General features: G+C 40.8%; 1 protein-coding gene across 1 annotated transcript; it reads left to right on the forward strand.

Annotated features, from left to right (window-relative positions):
• Positions 1-11,125: 11,125 nt before the first annotated feature.
• On the forward strand, positions 11,126-17,012 carry LOC133923788 (uncharacterized). The gene is made up of 8 exons (XM_062369043.1): positions 11,126-11,178; positions 13,975-14,008; positions 14,108-14,442; positions 14,529-14,746; positions 15,581-15,713; positions 15,800-16,121; positions 16,732-16,858; positions 16,969-17,012. Exons 1-8 carry the CDS (start codon positions 11,126-11,128, stop codon positions 17,010-17,012), a joined length of 1,266 nt encoding a protein of 421 aa, XP_062225027.1.
• Positions 17,013-21,761: the final 4,749 nt, after the last annotated feature.

A 21,761-nucleotide genomic window follows, 5' to 3' on the forward strand; every position in this document is an offset into this window, starting at 1 on the left:
GTAACTGGCCACGTGATTCTCCATGCAAGATGTGCCTATAATCATGACCCGTGTCACTTTATCATGTCATCGTTTTCTATTTAATTGTCTTCCTCCATTATTTCAATATTAGTACTGTACTGTGCAAAACGATAATCATTCACTCATTCCACTTTTTACAAGACTATGACAACAAATTTTAATTATCATATTTTCATTATTTCCTCATCCCTATTTAATTTCATTCCGACAACACACGTAAAGGAAAAACTCTACACAACCTCCTAAACTATCGACTGGTGTATATTTAAAATCCCAAACTACATAAACAGGTATTGTGAACCTTAAACTTTGCAAAATTATTTACTTAACCCCATAACCTGGTTTCGGAGGTGTTTTTGCCTTGCTGGCATCCACGCTGTCATTGGTACTGTTTACAGCGGCGCGACTAAACCCGACACGCGTGGATTGCCGCACCGGCTGTGGGCCATCACCTAAATTTATTGGAAAATGAGTTAGAACAGAAAGAAACAGCTGGTTAAAACACTAAGAAAAAAATGAAGTGACATGTACTGTCCGAAGCTACTCGCGGATTCATATCTGGGCCTGGAATGCTTCATATTGAGCTGAGAAATAAAGAAACATCCCACCCACCAAACAATTGAAACAATCTTTCGGAACAGTCACGGGCCAATAATGCAGAACCGCGCGGCACGGGTAAATTGCCGTTGGAACGGAGCAAGTTTGGAATTTTTTAAATAATAATTTATAAAAAGAAAAATGCAAAAATAGGGAATGAAATGGAAAAATTGGCAAATTGGGACCATGTCGGCAATCCAACTGCCGACAGGCCTCTTGTTGGCAGGTAGATTGCGGACAAGCTTGCATGGCGTCAGCGTGAGCACCTGTCTGCGCCGACAGGGCCTGTCCACAGGGCTGCCGGCCATTCTAGGACCCTATCGGCAGGTGGATTGCCCACAGGCTAGGGCGATTTTTTTTTAACTTGCGTTTGAAAATTTGTTTTGTGTCTTTTTGTTGCATGTGTAGTTTAGTTTGATGTATTGTTTTTTGTTTGATGTGTAATTTATTTGTTTGATGTGGTTTTTTTGCATGATGTGTAGTTATGTTTCATGTGCATTTTTTTCAGTTGCTGGCAATAGGGTCTATAAAATTTGGAGAGGTAAGTTATAAGGAGTAATTATGTTGAACATTGGTAAAGTGAAATGTGAGATTGTTGAGTAGAAAATATTGTTTGATGAAGATAGTTATTCGGTCGGCATTAAGAGTGGTACAAGAAGTAACGGAGAAATGGAAACCGTTGCCTTCCTACTTCTACGGTACACATGGCAACATACACTGAGATCAGACGTGAATCGTAAATAATGGAATAGAAGCTACAATGGAATGCCTTAGGGGAAAAGAGAGTGCCAGGTGCTAAATATTTTCTACTGCTCCAGAGCTTTTCATTTGCCACGGAAGTAGTCTCCGTCGGGCCACTTTTGTACCTCTGATTTCTTTCTGGTGCTCCGTGGAGGCTGAATAGTCAGCCATTCCCTGGAGATCTCCTGGAAGTTGCAGCCTGTGGGGTACGGCTTGCTGCATACTAAGCCTTTTGCCTTTCCGTAAGCAACGTCGCCTGGCACAACTAGTAGGCCGCAAATGCATTGTGGTGGGTGTGGCATGCATGTTTCCTCCTGTTGCGTGGAACTTCTCCTACCACTCGTCATTGAGCTCTTGAGTCCTCCAGGCGTAATGCGTCTTACTACCTGAATTGCTCGGCACGTTCGAAGCCATAGCGGATGTTGTCGAATTCTTCCCAGTTTGCAAAGTGGGCGAACCCACACTTGCGTGGTGTATTCTATTGAAGAACAACATATAACTTAGGAGGGGTTGGTAAAACAAAGACGTGAATGGCAGGAAAGGATGGCATGTGAACTTACCCCAAAATAGAACCAACAACAGCCTGGTATCGGTGGAAGTTCCTCGCGTGCTTTTACACCGCACAAGTAGAGGGGGGCGCAAGATTTGTACTCATCTTTGGACCTCTCGTTCTTCATCTTTCGTATCTCCGGTGTTTCGCATTTCCCGATCTCCTCATGGTGACGCTTAAGCCTCGCAAAGATCTCATGACACATTTCGTAGTGGGTCTTGTTTCACTTATCGTCCGTGGAGCTGGACCCTGATGCCATTGGTGCGAGGATGGAGGAGGTGAACTAGTTTTAGGAGAGATGAAGGGAAAGGTGAGTGGAGTGTCCGTTTTATAGGCCAACGAAAGGAGTGGCACTATTGTGTACAAGGGAGTGGTTGTAGAGTCACGGCGCAACAATACATGTAGCAATAATATGAGGCACTAAGCGACAGTGTTATCGTTTTGGTGTACAGCTGAGTGGTTGGGACGCACGGGTGAGCAGTAGATTGTGCATGTAGGGAAAATTGGTGCAATAGTTGTTGTACAGTGGAGTGGTTGGCGAGTCATGGGTGAACAGAAGGGGTCGCTGTAGCAATGATTTGCCGGAGGACACGACCTTGTTGTTGTTGTTTCGTGTGCATGGTGGAGTGTTGGAGTAGTCATGGGTTAATAGTACGATTGGCTGCACCCATAATTATGCGCTGCACGTAACAGTATTTGTGCTCGTTTCATTTAAGTTGCACAGTGACTCTGATGTAAAGGAGGAAGTGTTCGAAGCATTGCATCAATAATGGAATTTGGATTGTGCAATTCTAGAACTTGTTTATATAGGACACCGGTGGACGGGTCACAGGTGTGCGGATTGTGCATTGTTCGTACGTTTCATCGAAGCTGTTGTGCAAGAGCGGTGTCCCATGTGAGCTAAAGGTTTCGTTTGAATTGGAAAGTTATGGGAGGAGGTTCTTCAAGTGTGCAAACATTGAAATGCGTCATGGGGTACGTAATTGCATCTACATTCCTTATGTGATACAAAGCTGTACTTGGTGGAACTAATTTTTTAGGGCTATAGTCTCCAAAAACGATATGTGACTTCATAATGTGGATCGCATTCGACATGAAACCTAAAGATGAAGGTTGGGTCTAGAAACTGAAGAAATGGGAAAGCAAAGACGTGGAGATGGAATGAGATATGAAGGAGACGATGCATACGTACAGGAAGTTGGAGGAGCAATTTGCAAGGTGGGAGCGTGAGAAGGATAAGTTCAGCCACAGGAAGAGTGCATCATCAAGTGGTGACCATTAATTCGAAAGTGGATGCAGCGTTTGTGAACACTGATTGGTGGTGTCTATATAGTGTATGAATAGCAGCGTATGGTTGCAAGTTTGTTCGTGCTACAAGAGTTATTGTCATATGTGTGTTGTGAATGTCATGGAGGTAAGAAGCAAGTAGTGATTGGTGTTGTCTGTTTTTTTGTGTTGATCATCTACTTCACTTTGATGTGTAGGTGGAGGAACACGCAACTGGTATGGTGCAATGCTGGTACAAATGATTGAATGCAAGAGAAGTACCATGTACAACGAAAATGCTACATCATCGTGAAGGGTACAAAGAACTGCTCATGGTACAGTCTAGCATATACATACATGCAATAATCCGCACTCCAAGCTCTACTGCACTCTGAGCTAAAATGTGGGTCAACATCCGTCACTGGCCCGCTTTCCACGAGCAGGCTCGCCCTTCTTGTGACGATAATGATCTGTAGAGTAGGTCAAGGGATCCTGTGGGTGTCCAGGTGCGGAGTGAAACGGTCTTCTTGAGTCAGCTGCGTCGGTGGGAGGGCTCCTTCCATATGAGAAGGGCCCTCCTTGTCTGGACCCGATGCGAACGAGTTGTCGCAAAAGGAACCAGTACTGCTTAAATGCGCGGTGTAGGGCGGGTACGATCACTCGTGGCTCAAAGACACCTATCCAAAATGTAAGGAACGTCATGATCGAAACTAGGAGTGCAAATGTTGTGCAGGTAAGGCCGCGCGGGGGGAACCGAAATTCCCTCAGGTCCGGTGGTAATTAATGTTTCTCTCTCCCACGTTCTCTCTCTCTCTCTCTCTATACGGACGTTTAACCTCCCATCGGGATGCAGTTTCTTGAGTCGACCACATAATGCTTCCGGCAACTAAAGTATAAGGAATCGTCTTCATCTGATCAGCTTCCAATTGATTCCTTGGACTTTGGAATAATCCAAACTTATCGGCCTTAATGATATGAGGCAGGTGTAACAGAGCAGTTAGACATATTGTATATTTTAAGTACTATGTCAATGTATGATTTCTGAGATAAGCCTAATACACCTTTGGACCTGTATCGGTGAATTTCAAATGCCCAGAACATAAGAGTCATCACTAAAATCCTTCATATCAAAATGAGAGGATAGAAATTCCTTGGTCTCATGCAGCATGAGCTTATCGCTACTAGCCAATAGGATATCATCCACATATAGCACTAATATGGTGAATCTGCTCCCCTTAATCTTAATGTATATACAATTATCCACCTCATTTTTTTTAAAGCCAAATTTCCTTATTATTTCATCAAACTTAAAATACTATTGTCTGGATGCCTGCTTTAGTCCATAAATTAATTTCTGAAGTCTGCAACCCATATGTTCCTTGTCTTCCACAACAAAACATTCAGGTTGATCCATGTATACATTTTCATGCAAGTCACCATTAAGGAGCACAGTTTTCACATCCATCTGATGAAGCTCTAATTTATAATGTGCAACAAGCACCATGACAATTCTAAATGAGTCCTTCTTTGAGACGGGAGAGAAAGTGTCAACGTAATCAATTCCTACTTTCTGAGTAAATTCTTTTGCCATAAGCCTTGCTTTGAATATTTCAACATTTTCCTTACAGTCATGTTTAGTCTTGTAGACCCATTTACAGCCTATTGTTTTGACTCTATCAGGAATTCCTACTAGATCCCAGACATCATTAATGCTCATAGACTTTAGTTCATCTTCCATGGCTTCAAGCCACTTAGCTGAATGCTGGCTCCTTATCGCTTCTTTATATGAGGTGAGATCATCTACCTTCCCTATGTCACTCACATTCTCATTCATGTAAACAACATAGTCACTTGACATGACGGATCTTCTATTCTGGTGTGATCTTCTAGGAGGTTCATTATTTATTACAGGTGCTTGTGGGGGCTCATCATTAGGTTGTTGTGGGGGCTCATCACTAGGTGCTTCATTAGTGGCCCCGAAATCCTGAGCCGGGGTTGTAGCCCCAGAATTCTGAGTTTGAGTGGTAGCCCCAAAATACTGAGCTAGAGTTACAGCCTCAGAATTCTGAGATGGGGCTGCAATTACTACAAGCTCTGGGATAATAATCTCTTATATTATCGGTAATGGTGCATGCATTTCCTCGAGATCTATCTTCCTAGGTTCTGAGCTCCCACTGATTTCATCATTTTCTAAGAACACAACATGTCTTGTTTCTACAAACTTAGCGAGACAGTCTGGATAGTAGAAATGATACACTTTTGATTTTTTGGGATATCCTATGAAATGGCAACTTATTGTCTGAGGATCTAACTTCTCAATCTTTGGATTGAAGATTTTAGCTTCAGCTGGACAGCCCCATACACGTAAGTATTTTAGGCTTGGTTTCCTCTCAGTCCATAATTCATAAGGTGTCTTGGACACTGACTTACTGGGAACCCGGTTAAGTGTGTGTATGGCTATCTTTAGTGTTTCCATCCATAAGCTCATTGATAAACTGGAGTTACTAAGTATACTACGTACCATGTCCATGAGTGTACGATTTCTTCTCTGAGCAACTCCATTTTGCTAAGGCTCACTAGGAGTTGAATATTGGGCTATTATGCCATTTTCTTGCAGATACTTAGCAAATAGGCCTAGAATTTGCCCAAAGGGAGAATGTCTACCATAATATTCTCCTCCATGGTTTAATCTCACTACTTTAATCTATAGGTTGAACTGATTTTCAACTTTAGTTTTAAATATCTTAAACTTATCAAGTGATTCAGAATAGTCATGAATGGGGAAGATGTAACCATAGCGAGAGTAATCATCAATGAATGTAATGAAGGAGTTGAATTTGTCCACTGATGTCACGGAAAAAGTCTACAAATATCTGTGTGGATTATTTATAAGGGTCCTGTGCTACGTGTGGCTCCTTTCTTAATGTGCTTAACATATTTTCCTTTAATACAATCTATCAATCTATGTAATGTTCTAAGTCAGAGAAGTCTCAAGAATGAAGTATCTCTTCCTTGATGAGACGCTCTATTCTCCCATTCAAAATGTGGCCTAAGCGACAATGCCATAATTTCGACGAAGTCTCATCATACAAGCTTCTCTTACGCTTATTTGTTACATCACATACATTCATCATCAATACATGAGATTCATCGAGAGAAAGCATATAAAGTTTGTCTTGTCTAACTGCGAGACCAACATCATTATTACTAAACTTTACAATGCATTTGTTGTTCCCAAAATTACATATAAAACCATCATCATCCAAAGCAGAAACTAAAATGAGGTTCCTTCTCATACTAGGAACAAATACTACATTGTTAAGCTTGAGTTCTAAGCCATTCTTCAACGCTAAAGGTAAGGTCCGACAACTTTGACTTCGGCCTACTTGCCATTGGCAACTCTAAGCCTTCTTTTCCCTGGTCTTAGTGTTCTCATAGTAAGGAATCCGTGTAAAGAATTAGAAACATGTATAGTTGCACTTGAGTCAATCCACCGTGTACTAGGGAAAAAATCAGCGTAATGGGACTCATCAACAAGAGAAACTTCATTATTACCCTTTCCTTCAAGCCACTTGACAAAGCCTACACAATCCTTCTGAATATACCCTTCTCTCTTGCAGAAGCGACATTCTGTACGATTAGATGTGGATGGTGCAGCAGGAGCAACAGGAGCCTTAGGCGCCTTTGGCTCCTTATACCCTGCCTTGCTTGGCTCAGGTTCTGGTAAATAATGCAGCCTTTTCTTGGACTTATAATCACCCTGAAATTTTCTCTTACTGGGGCTAGATTCACATAATCTTTCTTTCTAGCCTTAGCCCTAAGTCTTTCTTCCTCTTGCACAAGCATGGTCATTAGTTCATTCAAGGTCCACTTCTCATTTAAAAAATTGTAATTGATAGTAAAAGGAGTAAACTCAGAAGGAAATGAAGTCAATATGAAATGCACTAAGAAGCCATCGGTTATGCCCATGTCCATGTCCTTCTTCTTGTTAGCAATGTCGCTCATCATCATGATGTGCTCTCTCATATTGCCAGTGCCATTATACTTAGTCGTAAGAAGCTTCATCATTAATGTAGTTGCATAAACCTTTGAGGTACCTTTGAATTGTGCCTCAATTGAAGCCAGATACTCCTTAGTGTTTTGGGAATCGGGAATTGCTCCCCTGATCCCAACTGAGATAGCACCTTTCGTTATCGTGAGGAACAAGCGGTTTGACCGCTCCCACTTTTTCACTACTGCATCATAAGTTTTCTTTAGATCAGCGTAGTTCTGAGCATCAGCAGCAAGAGCTTTAGGGGCGGCCACTCAGAGTGCAAGGTCTAAGTCCAGAACACCAAGTACCACCAGGACCTTCTCACGCCAAGCAAGGTAATTGGTCCCAGTAAGCTGCTCAATGCCGTTTATCTGAGCGGCAATGTCACCAGTGTTTTGCTGAATAGAAACATAGCATTATTAGTAAATAACATGATAATGTGCATGGAATTAACCCTATGTTAGTCTGATTAATAACACGCTTATGAAAATTCTAATTCATATCACCGTTTGACAGAAAACGAAGAAGAATTTAACAAATTAATGGGTGTAACACATAATTAAAATCAACTTTGGTCAGAAAATAATTACGTGCTATAAATAATCCCAAAACAACATAAATCTCTAATTAAATTTCTCGTTGGTTCCATTTAATCAGGGACAATACTTAATTGGTAGGGAATAATTGATGAACAATGAACATGCATTTAACATATATTAAAATACTCAGGAAAATTAAAGAACAGTAATCAGGCTGAAAACAAAAAATAAAAAAGGCCCAGAACTTAAATTGCAGCATAAACATATTGGGCTAAGAAAACCACCCAAAGTGTGGCGCATCTGGGAGCAAGACGGCGACATCATGCGTGGCGAAGGGGTGCCGCGATGGCAACGGCGTGCACGGCAAATGGGGCCCATGACAATGATGGTGACATGCAGCGGCATCATGAATAAGTTCTAATCCCCATCTTATGTGATCTATGGTTTCGGGTAGGAAAAAACAGAGAGGATTCATTCAATGGTTTCGGAATTGCATTAGGGTCCTTAATCTTTGCCCAAAATTCCCCTCCTTCTTGATGCTACCCGAATCAGGACATCCCTTAGTTGTTATCACTAACATGAACCGGCAGCTAATCATGAGTAAATGATCTAACAAGGATGTGATTAAGGCCAAAAAATAATTAACCGATAGCAATTAGATCTAATGATAACTAAACATGATTAGCATAGATCTAATCTAAGCCTAAACATGATGATCAACATTAAACCGAGGCTAAACCAGGCGATTAGGCTCATAGGGTCCATGAATTAGACTAGGTGGCTCTTGATACCAATTGTTAGGACTTAAAACGCTTAACTGAGGTTCATCCAGTCCAATCAATCATGAACACAAACGTTAATGCGGAATTGAGAGAGCCTAACCGGAGCTTGATGTGGAGGCCATAGATATTGATCATGGACGCGTGAGGCAGAGCAGTGAAGGGTACTGTTCTTGCTTCTCCTTGTGTGTCGTCGGTCGGCGAAGGTCGAGGACGAACACCGGAGTTGTCCCGGCGGCAGCAGCGGCCTTCGGGTCGATCCGGCGCTCTTAGGATCGGTAGTTTAGGGTTTTAGAATGTTGGGGTAGATGGCACCTCTCGGAAAAACTTAGATTGAGATGTGGCGGGCTCCCCTTTTAATATGGCGCCGCTTGACTCGGGACCGTAACCAAATCTTGGATTGCGCCTCCGATTATAGCGTGTGAGCTGGCTGATTTCCTTCCTTAATCGCGTACAGCTAACTTTCCTTTTTAGCCGAGATCACATTCCAATAGCTGCAGCCTTGGCAGCCTCGCGCTTGCTGCCGCTTCACTAAGGAGCGTTGGCGCTGCCGTTTCGCTGGATTCAGCAAGCACACGGAGTTTCTGCAGCTTCGTCAAAAACTGGCAGCCGGCCCATGACTAAAATGGTCCATGAGTCCGTGGCAGAGCCTCATGGTCGTTTTTCTGGGCAAACGACTCTGCAACTTATATATAGTATGGTTGTATATTTTCTCTATTTCTTTTGTCTCGCAATCTGTGAGATAAACTCCAAGCTCCTCACTTTAGGACTTCTCTTCACGCCAAGTCTCGTCACGCACAATTTAGATTTGTTTGGTGAGATGCGGTAATTTAAAAACATGTATAGGGGTATTTTAGGTTAATTTTTTCGTAATAACAGAGGTGGGTAAATTATAAATAGATATATGGATGTTTTGCTTTCTTTTTTTCTGTGCTTAACGTGGTAATTTCTGGGTCTTGAGAGTGAACGTGATCAATGTTCCATCTGTCACAATAGATGTTTTGGCGCGGGTTTCTAGCCTGAGATTTGCGTTACCCAAGCATATGGTATCTGAAAATAATCTTGGTGACTGCAGGTATTCTGGAATCACTAAGATCATCACCCTGCTTTGTCACAAGCTTGGCATGTTGGTAGGTCGGTAGATGACGGATCAATGTTCCATCCTGTCACAATTCGTAAAAATTGAACACTTTTCATCAAAGTTGGTTGAGCAGACTCAACATCCTAAGACTAATTAATAGTAGTCAATACATCTGACCTGTACACGTATCGATTAATCAACATATTTTAATTAATCGACCTGCAGGAGTTGATCGAGCCAGGAGCGACCCAGATCATCATCCCTGGAACTTCCCGATCGGGTGCTCGCCGAGTTACCTCTCCCTATTCTCCATGTCTGGCTCCGCCAACCACGATGACAGGGGCTGCCTCAAGAGCTATAACGCCTGAGGAAGGTCAACACCCGACATCACAATCGTCTATGCTGACTACTATAGTACTATGGCGCCTTCATGCATCTCCTCAACCATGCCTCGATATCCTAGGTAGGTAACTAGTCTAACCTCCGGAAATAATTCGGAACTTGGATATGCCGTGCACAAATCTCAAAGTGGTCACGACGAATGTTCTAATTAAGAATTCATTGCTGAGTTGTCACATGTATAATTAATAACATTTGACATGTTTTCTGAATCGCAGGGTTCGACGAGGGCTCACTGCTCCAGGTGTGCTGCGGGGCGGATGGGGCATACAACTTCAACATGAACGCAATGCAATGTGCAGCGCGCCGGGCACGAGTACTTGCGCGAACCCGGCGTGCCGCTTAAGTTCGGACGGGATCCACCTCACCCAACAGGCACACAGGACCAGCACACTGGCGCCCATCATGGAGGGTTCGCCCAACCGGCTGATGCAGTGCAAGAGACCTGGAGCTGCTAAGAAACCCTGGCTTGTAGTCTCGATACGTATATATGTGTTGTATTGACTTTATCTTTGTAAGGATTTATCTGGACTTTTACCAGAGTCTTAATTTCACTCCGCCATCTTATGCACCGTAACTAAAAAACAAATTAAATGTCAGATTTTACAACTTATACGGTTTACAATCCTCTTCACAGTCCTCACGATCAGCATCGAGAATATATGATGCGCGCATTGAGCTTGCTTACAAGCTGATATGGTTCTATGTGTGCATTATTTGTTTGCAATTTCCTATTTTACACGCCGTGCATTAATTTACTTTTAGAAAATGCATCCATGCCATTTATACCGTTTCAGTTAAATATCTCTAAGAAAACAATTTATTCATCCATTTTAAGTACAAAAAGAGCTGAACACCTTATGTGAAAAGCTGCGTTAAGTAAATATCTGTACAGCTGATGGATCTAGAACATGTGTCGTATGGTACGTACCAGCAATGGATTATGCATGAGTGTCCGAAGGAAATTTTCATGTGCCATGACACATTTATATCTCATGCGAGCACAATTGTTGAAGGTTTGTCCACCATCAACCAACCACCATTTCCTTGAAGGCAAGCTCAACGAAACACTCTGCTGTTGTCCTGTCTCCCAAGCTCGAAGCAGAAGCTCCAGCTTTCATGACGAGCTTCCGAAGCAGGAAAGGGAAGGAGCCGGCTGCTGAATCTTCAGGGTCAGTTGTTTTCTCTGTCCTTTGACGATTCTTTCGTTCGCTGGGCCTGAACTGAACTACCCAGCTTCTAAATGACTTTTGCGGTAACATTTGCATTTGCGTTTGCGCAAGGGTTTAATGATTGATCTCTCTCATAGGGTTTCACTTGATATGGCCCCATATGAATAGGGACATATCAAATGAAAATCAATTAGTTTTTGGAAACTTGATGACTTTTTAGTTTGAGCGTCAAACCAGTATGAAAATTACCCAAAATAAACACAGTAGGTAGTTCACGAAGATCGAACCAGTCTTTAAAATTTGAAGGATAAACTCAAAATGAGGTAGAAAAAAAAAAAGATAAATTGACTGTGAACAGTAAATTTCGACTTTCTCTTTAACATTTATAGATTGTCAAATATTTCTCCTTTTCATTTCTCGTGACACAAATCGTATCAAGAGAAATGAACTAATTTTTAGAAACTTGAAGACCTTTTATTTTGAGCATCGAATACCCCAAACAAACAGAGAAGGTAGTTCATGAAGATTGAATCAGTGTTTAAAATTTGAAGGATAAACTCAAAATTAGGTAGGAGAGACGAAAAAAGAGCAATGCACTGTGACTACTAAGTTCTGACTTTGCTTTCTAACATTTATAGAATGTCAAGTGTTTTCCTTTTTCATTTCTCATGACACGATTGAATCTGAACATGAAATTTATACAATGCTTCCAAACGTAGCTAGTCATATCATCAATTTTTTGGAGGGATTTTTCATGTTGATTACTGTGGGCTAAAACTAAAAAGGTTTTAGTTTTAAAAAAAACTAGTTGGTTTTCACTTGATGTGCCCCATGAATGTGTGTGTGTCTATATATATATATATATATATATATATATATATATATATATATATATATATATATATATATATATATATATATATATATATATATATATATATATATATATATATATATATTGTCTATTCTACTCCCTGCGCTAAGAATAGTTATTTAGCACCCCGACGGCTCCGACGAGCCAACCATCCAAAGCATCCCGCAAACGTAAAATCTTGCCCGCAACCGTAAAATCCTTCCCGCAACCGTAAAATCATGCCCGCAAACGTAAAATCCTGCCCACAACCGTATATATAGACACACAACACACACCTCATCTATACCAGACGGTTAATCGGGTGAGGCTGGAATGTTTCCCACTTATTACTACTCTTGTGTTGCTTGAAAGGTTTCCATTTGAAAAAACTGCATATGAAAGTGAAAATGCTAAGGCGTTGCATTAGTTGTCATTTCCATCATATTGTTCTTGGTCTGCCTTTGCGCTCCACATTGAAAATTTGTTAGCACTAATCTTGACTAGTTGTGTTTAGTTTGTTTGTGTTAGTTGCATGCACGTATGTGTATTTGTACGTGCGCTTCCAGAGTCTTGCATATAGGAGCTAGCTAGTCTGTGCTAGTCAATCGGCAGATGTGTGTTGCGCTGCATGCAAGCTGTGAGTTAGTTGTATGGAGTCATGCGATTAGTGCTGCCGCCGCATGATTAGGGAGTTGATTGTGTCATTTAGTTAGTACATGCGTGTGTTGCATGTGTTAGCGTGGCAAGCTGGTGGTGTATACATGCATGTGTGCATGAGAACAACCGGCGTAGAGGCGTGGCTTGTGGTCAGCTCGGAGGACCGATTCATGCGGATCGTGCGTGTGAGTCTCATAGTGCATGGAGTTAGTGGCTTGTGCGCTTCGTGCGCAGGTGACCCGGGCAGGTTGTTGCTCAGTAGTGTGTGTGCGTGAGGCTTTTTAAGCCATGTAATCATCAGTTGTCGAATCACCGAGTGATCAATAGAGAAAAAAGAAAAGGGCGTATGTCGCCGCAAGTGCTCGTGTGAGTGTCTACAGCAGAGCTTGTGTTCGCGTGAGTTTCTTCAAGGTGAGTTCGCACGGCATAAAGCCTTTCCCTGCATGAGTTCTCGTGTCTAGGTGTTTCGCGTGAGTAGAGCTCTAGCGGAACCAACAAAATTGACTGGCATTTCGTTAAGACAATGGAACTGCAAACTAAGTGACATATAGCTCGTTTCATGAACAACATTATGTCGAACATATAGCTAACAGACGATGGTCGTACACTTAATTAGCAATGGAACAAACATAACATGAGTTGAGTTCCTATCGTCCTTAGAATTCCCGGAGACAAAGTGCGTAGTGCAGGTCATTAGTATTTTGTCATGGTAAATACACCGTATGTTAACATATTTCTACTATATTGCTTAGAATGTAGACTCCAAACGTTTTCAAAAATTCGTTAAATATTACTGGAGATAGGGAAGGACCCAGATCCACTTACATGCAAAATTTGAAGGGCAAATACATTAGTATCTTTGTGAATTTAAAAAAAAAAGAGGAATACATAATGCACAATGCACTTTCCCTATTAACTCAGATTTTGCCCTTTTTTAAATACAACTCAAAACTGAGTTGAGGTTGCTCTTCAAATTTTGTGGACCCTTAGAAAACTTCATGCTTCTAATTTCTTTACAAAAATTTTCAAAAACTTCCATACCTACCTTCATGCTTTAGCAATATTTAGTACGTTCTCACCGGATATGCACCCTTCATCGCATACATCGGCGTCATATATAATCTAGTGTGAGGACTTATCTGTATTCTTCTGTTCATATCTTTCTTGTTCAACAGAGTGATTGCCTTTTCATGTTGCATATCTCTAGTAATTGTACTGATGTTGGCATGGTAACCCATAGCACGTATATATGTGTATTAACCATTTGTTTAATGTGTACATTTCAGGGGTCCAGTGGTTGGCAACCCAGGAAATGGTCCGGTAAGTTATTGCTCCAGCATAAGCAGCATATATACGCATCTATCATCTATATGCTTGCTTGCTATAACATGTTGATATTTTGTTTTGTTTTCTTTGCAGATTGAGATAGTTGAACAAGGTTGCACGCTAATCATCGAGGGCAGCAGCATTCCAGGGACACCACTATTCAGAGCTAGGTGCGAAGGGAGTCGCTGCATTGCATTAAGAAAAACATTGAATGATGCTTACAATATGCACAACACGCTGAACAAGTGTCAACACCCAAACTTGTTGGAGTCGATCGGTGTTTGGCCGGACCCTAGCGACAAGAGTAAGGCATATATTGTGGTCAATCATCTTGACAATGCACTCAGCTCGCTTGAGAAGGAACAGCTGTTTCACGTAGAGAGGGGATACCTATGTGGCTTTTCGGAGCTAGGTTTCAAAGCGTTTCGGTATGTAAATGAACTATCATCATTCATTAAATTTTTTACTGTTTACCATTACTCTCTGCTGGAAATCTAACACACATACTTTATAGGGAAATATTCTCGGCGATCCACTATATCAACTCTTGTTACGAGGGCAGGGCTACATCTAGTGCACGCAACAATAAGATTCAATTGTTTCCCGTGATGCTCGAACCGAATAATATATTTTTCCAGATGGTGAATGGCGAGGCTCGAATAATGGTGGGGAATTTCAAAATGGAGCTTTCGGATGAGTACATGAGGAAAGACCAAAGGAACCGCCCTCTCGGTAACTATAGCATATCCTTCTAAAGTACTGCCAATTTTCTTGGAAAGTCAGAAATTAGTATTATTATATGGTTACATCCACATCAATATTACCATCTACCTTTTTGGTACTTTTTCATCAGAAAGTGATCGTGCAAATTCTTGAGTTCTCATAATGGTTGGTGTATCTTCGACCCTGCAAGGGGGCATATCATGTGAAACAATGCAAATTCGTCTTCTCAAGATCTCAGCTATGGGTGATATGATGTTCTACATGCATGCAGAATTTTCTCTAACAAACCCAATCTCATTTTTGAGACACAAAAATAGATGAATTATACGTTAAAATAGTACCAAAGGACAAAAATACTGTTCACACTATCCACCAATAATTTGTCTTTTTTGCATCTAGCAAACAAGATTGAATTTATTCTCAAAATTTTGCTTAGGTGTAGAATAACTCAACTATAGCTGACATTTTGTTAAGAATATTTTCAAATCTGTACAATTCGATATTTGAAGAATTTGCACCATTTTCAATAACTAGCTCATTTTCACCATATATGCACCCAGCAATGAAAATGAAATAATTGACAACTTCTAAGATATTCTCAAACAGCATTGGTACTAATAACTATAATGATAGATTCAATGGCCAACATAGATATTTTCAGTATATCGACAGCTAGATATGTGGATGTTTAACTGCAGGGTAGTCATTTACAAAATAATAGGGACTAGTACATACTGTGTTGCTGCTGATTAGAAACAGTAGAAAATTTAAAATGCTGTGTTTCACATTTGGAATCTCTGCTTTTTCTAATCATTTTTGCTGTGCATGCGTTGCTGTACATAGTAACTAGAAGGGAAGATATAGAAGCAGCACACTGGAATGAAGTTGGACGTTGTCTCAAAACCCTTTATGGCACTCACCAAGTCAGTACAGAACTGAGGGAACTTGCTGATTTCTTGATACAAGGAGCAGTAACGTAAGTCAAGCACCTCTGTCAAATTGAAAGAAATATTTCTTGTTACAAGTTACATTATGCTCACTTATACTGTCCTCATGGTGCAGATATTATGACCTACTTTGGCAACCAGGTATATGGGATGCGCCCACCAAAATGCAATTTATAAGAGAGATATTTCGGTATCTCGATGTGGAACGGAAGGACAAGGACAATGACTCTTTCGCATGTACTCCAAGAGGAAGAATGTTAATGAGGAAGAGTTCTCTTGTCCTCCTTGGAATCATGAACCAGTTTTCTCCACCAGTGGACAGGAACGACCAGGAACTGAAAATTAAGGATGATCACTTGCTTGACTCAGTGTTATTTCTCAGGAACAAGATTGTTGCTCATTACGATGAAGAGTACCCAAAATTTAAGGGTGACAAGGTAAGCATGCCTATTCTGGTTCCTACTTATATTGTTCCCAGTTCTATTGTTTGGAAACTACTCTCTTCAGTAGAAAAGAAAGCTATACAGACACAGTCTAACTGTATTGACTTTGGCCAAAGATGTCATCTTGAATATGTAGTTCTGCTACGTGAAATAAGACGAGCGAATTTGTTGGAAAAAAATACTTTCATAATATTACTGTTTTCCAACTTTTTCTGAACATACCACAGTAACATCTAGAAGTCAAAATAACACATTAGTGAAATTGAGAAATCAAGAACATCACTAATTTTTCAAGCATTTATTTTGATCATAAATATTTTCTACTATGCATAATAACTTTAAATGTGGAAATGAGGCAAGCGATATTTCTGAAAAAAAAAGAACTTCCATAAGATTACAGCTCTAATACTTTTTAAAAATAACATAAAAGAGTTTTGTGTTCAAAATTTCATCTCACTGAATTCGGACAAATTAACATCACTTCTTAGTGAAGGGGGTTTTTAATTAGTTGTCTTCCTGTGTTTTTTTTTGGGTCAAAGTTGTCTTCTTGTTTTCATTCTCCCATAAACTGATTGTTCTTTTTATTAATTTTCTTACTGCTTAGAACGAAATTGGAACTACAGAGGAAACAGTGGAGTGGTATATACGAAAGAGGAAGCCTGAGTACATATTAAAGCTTGCAAAGACTATAAGGGGGTTGGGGTGGATATCCGAATCTCCAGTTATGCGCGGTAAGATCTCAAATCTTGTACTAGCACAACACTTTCAGAAATGTTTTTGTTTAAAATTGCAGTGATCTAGCATGTCAGAAGTACTACTCTAATTTTTTACTCTTATGCAGGTGCGACTGATTACATGACAGCTTTCTCAAAAATGAAGATATAGAAGAATAATCAGAGGCAAGTGAAAAGAAATAAACATTGAAGCAGTAGGAACCTTCACAGCTACGGCCCTGCCCCTTCTCCATAACATAACCCTATATATATTAGTTATCTATTCCAGACTCTTCAAGACTTTTATGGTGGTGATTAAACAGCTAAAACACTACATTTGAGTTACCCTGACCACACATGCATACTTTGTGTGGCATCTTTTAAACATGAGTCAAATGACTTTTAAGACATGCTGGTGACATGGAAATTGAAGCTTTAAACTATTTGGTGACTTCAAATTAATTAGCTCGTATCTTATTGGTCTAACTTCAATTATGTTTTATGCATCCTCATATAGAGTAGGTAATTACTCGTAATAGAGGTGGGTATATATGGTCTTGGTTTTGTGCCCGCATTACATTTTTGGGCATTGACATGGGATAAGCTCCACTTGTTCTCGCAGCTTCACCCAATTACCTGCTTCATCTAACCATTGGTGAACAGTAACCCCCGAGCAGAAATGCCTAGATGACTTCACACCACGTCCCACCTAACATCCAACCCAAGCATAGCCACAAGCCGAACCCCGTTCCTTTCACAGAGTAATAATGCTGCACACTTGTGTGCTAAACAAAATTGCTGTAGTAGAGCGGTGCACGTGGCTCTTGGATGCGCCAGCTTTCTTACAAACACCTTTGCTAAACGATTGTGATCCAGCTGAAACTTAATGAGTAGAGTTCCCAATCTATAAAAAGGAGACCTCTTGCATTGACTCCTACATTGCCACCTTCACCATCCTCCTCCACTCGCCGCTCGTTCTCTTGTCAGTTGTAGCACCCTTTGTTTTAATCATTTTAAAAATTCATGCAAATTAGAAGAATCTAAAACATTTTACAATTTTACAAGTTGTAAATTTTGAATAATTTAGATAAGGAACTCAAATATCACAAAATGTTCAATTGATCTCAAAATTCAAACTAAGAAATTATTCTTATTTTTTCTAGATTTTTGGAATGCTGATTTGAATGAAAGGAATTTCAAGAGGAATCACATCTCAAATGTACAAAACCTTACTCGGGGCATTTCTCATTTTCTCCGGCATTTCTTGATACCAACTTTGTGTCATGTTAAACAATCAAGTAGATTAGAAATACACGGCTTGTATGGATTAGAATAGAGGATCTCACCAGTAAACCTAACTCGGTACCTAGCTCCGTGTATCTCTCTCTCCGGTTCCCTGTTTTCAGAAACAGAGCAGTGCCACCCGGCATGCTGTATATCGTGAATATCAAACCATGTGCAAGAAACGAAAGCACAAAACCTCTTTGCGTTCTTTACAGTGTCAAAGCCGCCCTATCCGAACATGTCTACAACTAGCGTGACCATGAACTTCACTGCGTCTGCCATGGCTTGCAATCCGTCCAAAGCCATCTCTTCTCCAAATTTCAACCTCATTGTGCTTGTTTCAGCGTGTTGGAGCCGATGCCGACGCATGCATCATATCGGGATGCCGAGATGCTGTGGTATGCCATGATCGGCGCTTCCACCGCTACTGTTCGCAGTCGGTTGTGAGTGGTTGGAGCACACAATACCGGAGCCGGCAAAGTGGCACGCTAGTGAAGGCTGTGAATCTCTTTAACCGTGGGGATGGCTATCTCGAGGGTGATCACTTGCCAGCACGAAACCTATGAGGGTGCACCAACGTGGTCTAGTGGATACTGCACTACTGCAGATATCCTTATCAGTGTCGGTTCAAAATTGCCATCAGTGACGGATTTTGAATTGATACTGATTACTCGGCACTGATAGTCACAGACTATTAGTGCTAGGTATGGAACCGGCACTGAAAATCATTATCAGTGCCGGTTTGTTTTTACCAATCGGCACTAATAGGTATTTCCTGCCCTTTTTAAAATGTGACGGTTGCCGCTAATACCGTGGCATTTTCAAAATTTGGCCGTTGCCGGCAATAGTATACGGTATATTTATAGACACGCACATATAAATTTAATTTACGAGACGTTAAGTTTTATCGTAGCATATATATACAAGCACATATAAATTTTATTTCTAAAATATCAAGTCTCATCACAGTATATATACACCGCATATATGTGAGGATTCATTACAACAATGAAAAAGAGTTTAAGGTTTCTTGCCGATCGAAGGTTCTGAACTCTGCCTTTTCTTGTTGGATGAAAGTAACGAGAGAGAGGAGCCAAATTCATGGAACTCACCAGTTGGACTGATGACTTGGTCATTGATGAACTCGATAAGTTGTTCTTGAAGTGTGTTGATTTCAATAACCATGAGTCGATCTCTAGGCAGCATGAGGAGTTGCAATTTCAAAAATTGAATAAATCAATCCTTATGGACACATGTTGGACCTAAAAATCAGTCATTAAGATGTATGTCACATACCTCAGCATTGACCACCTGGTATGACGCGTCTCCATTGAATTCGTGCATGAATTCTATTACATAAAAACCACATAAATTATTTCCCAGGCCCTACTTCCTACAAAGAAAGTCATGTCGGATAATCCATTCTTTTGCGAATTGCTGGTGTCTAACACTCTTCTTGATGTATCGTAGGTATACTCTGCATTTGTGTGATTATTACAGTAAGTAGACTTAGATTCAATCAAATCAAATATTACAAGAGCAATAACGAAATGGTCGGGTTCTACCTTTGTAGCAAGTCAATGACGGGTTGATATTTTTTTTTTGGATTATTTTGTGAATCGAAGACAACGATCTTGCTAATGTCTGGCTAAATGACAAGGAGGATCCAGTGATAACTGCACATAGGTCACCATAGGTTAGTTGGTTATAATTTCTAACTATGTATTGCTCAAAAAAAGTAGAACATTCATGGAGGGAAACACATACCCAAAGTGGTAGAGCAAAAGTATGTATTTCTTCAATTGTAGCTCCAGAATACACTTCAATGTATAGTCCTCGGTTCTTTTTTGATCGGATTGCATTATTGTTGGGTTTACATGATGTGGGTCGATGAATCCCACATGGTCAATGCCCTCTGTCCTGCATCTTTATACCTCCATTCTACATAAGGAATAAGTTAAGACATTCAATCCAATGGTACATGAATGTATACTGTGAATTATACGTATACGACACTTATAGAGTCCAACAACTCAAGATAGACATGTCAAGACCATCTTGTTGGTACAGTCGATACATTTCCTCAAATAATATATAAATAGAGCCGTCTCTATGGAGAAAATCTCGATCCTTGTATCTGGCCTCGAACATTTCTCTACCATCCCGTGACTCCTTCATGTACCACGCATGGAATTTCTAAAGTTGATATGTCAGTTTGTCCCACACGTTTGACACGACCAATAGTTCGCCCAACTTAAATTGCCATCTCTCGGCTGCTTTTGGTGTCAGGGACTCATCTAGAAATTGCTCTTTTGTCATTTTAGTATCTTCAAGAAATCTTTCTAAATTATGTTCTTGTCGTATCTGTTCGATAGAAGACTCCTTCAAGTACTTCTTGCTTTTGATGCGCGCGTAGTCTGATTTACTCTTATGCCCAACAAGTTTTGCCATCTTCAAGAAAAACTTCTGTAAACTCAAGGGTCACTGAAGACTCACTCATTAGTGATGGGTGCATTTACCTCCCGTCACTAATGACCGAGTCACATTGACAGGTGCATTTACCACCTGTCACTAATGACTAAGTCCCAGTGACAGGGTGCGGTTACTACCCATCACGGATGACCGAGTCATCAGTGACGCACGAGATTACAATGGTTATTAGTGACGGGTGGTAAATGCACCCGTCACTAATAATTATCATTAGTGACGGGTAACATGACTGTTCAGGCCATAGGAGACACACCTTAGTGACGGGTCTTACTGTGACCCGTCACTGGTGACCGTCAATAGTGATGGGTCAACACCCATCACTAATGGGTCACCATTAGTGATACGTTTGGAGTGACAGGTATGGGATCCATCACTAATGATGGTTATCACCTACCACTAATGTGTTGTTCTGGTGTAGTGAACTAATGTGCCCCCACGATGGACACAAGAAGAAATTGATTGGACGTATATGTTGATTATCCACATTACTGGCGTTAGATCCTCTCCCTCTTCGTCTCTCTTGATGAACAAAACACAGGCACAAATCCAATCAAGAACACAAAGGGAGATCTTTCTTTATTATGTATATTTTTGTACTTTACAATATGTAGGGTTGAGCTCTTTCTTTATTTCGTATATTTTTGTACTTTACAATGGGAGATCTCCTTTCATAAATAAAGGGCACTACTACAGAACTGGGCTTATATGCCGGCCTATCACTGCTGGTTCCTCATAGGCTGGTAGTGATGGCGCATCACTGCCGGTTCATAAGCCGCGCGGGAAGAATCAGCCATCGTAGCTTATGAACCAGCAGTGATAAGGGTCATCACTGCCGGCTGATGGATTGAGCTGGCAATGATACGTAGCACCCTCATCACTGTCGGCTTAATCCACTAACCGGCAGTGATATATGTACATCACTGCCGATGGATTATATGAGCCGGCAGTGATGTCCTCCTCTTCCCCACCTTCTTCTACCTCGAGCTAACAGAGCTATTTCAGAACTTTCTCCCTCACAAAATCTCCTATGGCAACAACCACTTCATCCCTTCTCCCGCATTGATTCCCCCACCACTCAAGCTCAATTTTGGTCAAGAAGGAGGTCTAGATGAGCTCTCTCTAGCTATAAAAAAAAAATCCCTTCTTT

Source organism: Phragmites australis, chromosome 7 (assembly GCF_958298935.1).
Source record: "Phragmites australis chromosome 7, lpPhrAust1.1, whole genome shotgun sequence".
Lineage (NCBI taxonomy): Eukaryota > Viridiplantae > Streptophyta > Magnoliopsida > Poales > Poaceae > Phragmites > Phragmites australis.

Bases quoted from the DNA above. Each gene is read 5' to 3' on its own strand.
- LOC133923788 (XM_062369043.1), top strand. From the start codon at position 11,126: ATGACGAGCTTCCGAAGCAGGAAAGGGAAGGAGCCGGCTGCTGAATCT. The intron at 14,009-14,107 runs GTAAGTTATTGC...TTTTCTTTGCAG, and splicing joins GCAACCCAGGAAATGGTCCG to ATTGAGATAGTTGAACAAGG. The intron at 16,859-16,968 runs GTAAGATCTCAA...ACTCTTATGCAG, and splicing joins CGAATCTCCAGTTATGCGCG to GTGCGACTGATTACATGACA.